Genomic DNA, 2,544 nt, shown 5'->3' with positions numbered 1-2,544 from the left:
CCTCATCTCCGACAAAAGGCTCCGAGCCTCTCATCCACAATCTTTAATATACCCTCCTTGATCGTGAAAAAGATCACAGGAGTCTGGTCTAAGACACTGTGCGTGATCTCAGCTGATACAAACTCTCTCATACACTCCTCGAGCTGCTTGGCCTCTAAACTCGAGCCTAGACCTGATCCCTCTCCGGCATCCGATTTGCCGACTGCTTGCCTTTCATGCAACGTCGCCGTGCTGAAAGCATATCACAATAACTATCAAAATACACTTTACTGCTGAGGGATTACATAAACACACTACAAGTTCCCTGGTTTTGTCTTGGCCCCTCTTGAATCGAGTACGGATCCTTTGCTTATAGTAGTACGGGCCCATACTACCTTCCACATCTATCCGTACTTTCCTCAAGAACTGCTTCGACTCCACCAGGTCCCTTTTACTACTACTACTACTATTGCTTCCAACACTAACTCATCCTAGGCTTGCCCTAGGGAAATCTATGACTCTACTTAAACCAGTCCTCAGTTGCTGAAAGTCTCCCTGCAATGCCAATTAGCTATCACCTGAATACTATCACATGCTACGAGGCTTGGATAATCCTTCGAGTAAGGGACTCATCCCTACGACGGTTAAGACTCAGACGATAGCTACACAATAGGGTCAAATCCAATACTCTAAGATTTCTCAATCTTGATTGCACGAGACTTTAACGTAATCACCTAATAGCTAACTTAGGGGTGAGCATTTGGACCGGGCCGGTTATGGAGAAAATTGTGGACCATGGACCGGACCGGATGCATCGTGTCCGTGTCCGTGTCCGTGTCCGGGTCCGGGTTTTCCGGTTTTTGGACACGTTTGGACCGGTACAACTTTAATTGCATAGAATATAAGTAATGTAAATTGATGTATAAAATTATAACTTGCAAAATTAATTTTCCAAATAAAAGCAACTAACATATAATTCAAGTTCACCAACAAAAGTTAACAATTTTAACACAAACATACAAAAGTAATACCGTAGCAACAAAAATCATAGTTGAAACTTTAAAATCAATCAAAATAACAAACTTCATAAACTCATAATCTAATCTTCCATTAGCTTCTTCCACATATCATTGTCATCAATATGTAACATATTTAAAGCTTGTGCAATCTCTACATAAACACAAATGAAAATGTTGTTAGTATTTAATAAAAAGTAATAGTTGTATAAAAAAGAACAAAGTTTGTAATTTTTTTACCCAAAGCTATATCATCATCGTTCAAGATGTCATCAACGTTGTCAATTATCGGATTTGTAGACTTTCTCACCCAATCTTGGGTGCATAACAAAGCTTCAACTATCAACGTCGATAAACTAGTCCGATACTCACTTACAACTCTACCACATGTGCTAAACGTGGACTCGGACGCTACACTTGAGATTTGTATTGCCAATATGTCTAACAACAAAGAATTAAATTGTAACAACATTAATTTATAAGGAAATTATGAAAGACTAAAAAAAAGTAATCACCTTTCGCCATCCGAGCAATTGTTGGGAACCTAATTGCGTTTACTCTCCACCACCCGAGAATTGAGAAATCTTTTTTATAATTAACTATATTCTCTTTCAAATAAGTTCGTAACTCGTTATCCGTTGGATCCGAGTTGCTACCTCCCGTACAAAGAAAATCACCGAAAAAATCGTTATCATCATCAACATCAATGACTATTTGACTCGTTTCTTGTTGAGATGATCCACCACTATCAAATCGTTCCAAGTAGGTCATAAATAAATTTTCCATCCTATTCTCAACCTCTCGGACCATTTGACGTGCTTTTATGTCCATGGTCGCGGGGGTCAATGATTGTTCCATGTACCCGATTATTTTTTTAAAAGCATGTAACAAAAAATGTGATTTGGTGGTAGGATCAAGTAAAACTGCAAAGTACATAAAATCGTTCATCTTGTTGTATGCACCCCAATACTTGTCGTATTTCATCCACATATCTTTTACCATATCGAGAAACATTGGTTTGGTTGACCACTTTCTTAGATGTATGTCCACATCTAAGACTTCCTGAATAAAAAGATTTACCAAAGGTTTTGATGTAGACGAAACAAGCTCTGTTTTTGTTTTGAATTTTTCAAAGAATTTCACCATTTCGGTTACAACTTCAAAGTCATAATTTTCCGGTACTCTACCAAGATCCCTTTCATATGATTTATCTGTTAAAAATACATAAACAAACAAAATTATAGTCTAAAACGTCACAGATTACAAAATCTTAATAATTTTGATGAAAAGCAGATATATAACTTAAAAATAAATACTACCTCTTATGCCAAATTCCGTAAATGCCTCTCGTAACTGATATGCGGACTTCAATAACTCGAAAGTCGAGTTCCATCGGGTAGGAGTGTCACCACATAGAAACTTCTTCGTTTGTAAGCCACAATCTTTCATTGCCTTCTTGAACTTGTTTATTCTTTGTGGTGACAATCTAATGTATCGTACCGCCTTTTGGATACAATCAACATGATAGTTTTGGTATTTTAGTCCATCC

At 37.4% G+C, this 2,544-nt stretch overlaps 1 protein-coding gene across 1 annotated transcript; it reads right to left on the bottom strand.

Annotated features, from left to right (window-relative positions):
* Positions 1-1,078: 1,078 nt before the first annotated feature.
* On the bottom strand, positions 1,079-1,997 carry LOC145046739 (zinc finger BED domain-containing protein RICESLEEPER 2-like). Its single transcript, XM_078995013.1, has 3 exons — positions 1,511-1,997; positions 1,236-1,436; positions 1,079-1,149 (listed from the first exon to the last, which is right to left on the bottom strand). The coding sequence occupies exons 1-3, from the start codon at positions 1,995-1,997 to the stop codon at positions 1,079-1,081; spliced, it is 759 nt and encodes a 252-aa protein (XP_078851139.1).
* Between the last annotated feature and the right edge of the window lie 547 nt (positions 1,998-2,544).

Source organism: Lactuca saligna, chromosome 5, assembly GCF_052625555.1.
Source record: "Lactuca saligna cultivar CGN05327 chromosome 5, ASM5262555v1, whole genome shotgun sequence".
NCBI lineage: Eukaryota > Viridiplantae > Streptophyta > Magnoliopsida > Asterales > Asteraceae > Lactuca > Lactuca saligna.
Note: the sequence above shows the minus strand (reverse complement) of the source record. Positions and strands in the feature narration are given on the sequence as shown.

Coding starts and splice junctions, on each gene's coding strand:
- LOC145046739 (XM_078995013.1), bottom strand. CDS start 1,997: ATGGTAAAAGATATGTGGATGAAATACGACAAGTATTGGGGTGCATAC. Junction 1,437..1,510: donor AATTGCTCGGATGGCGAAAG/GTGATTACTTTT, acceptor CTTTGTTGTTAG/ACATATTGGCAATACAAATC. Junction 1,150..1,235: donor CGATGATGATATAGCTTTGG/GTAAAAAAATTA, acceptor GTGTTTATGTAG/AGATTGCACAAGCTTTAAAT.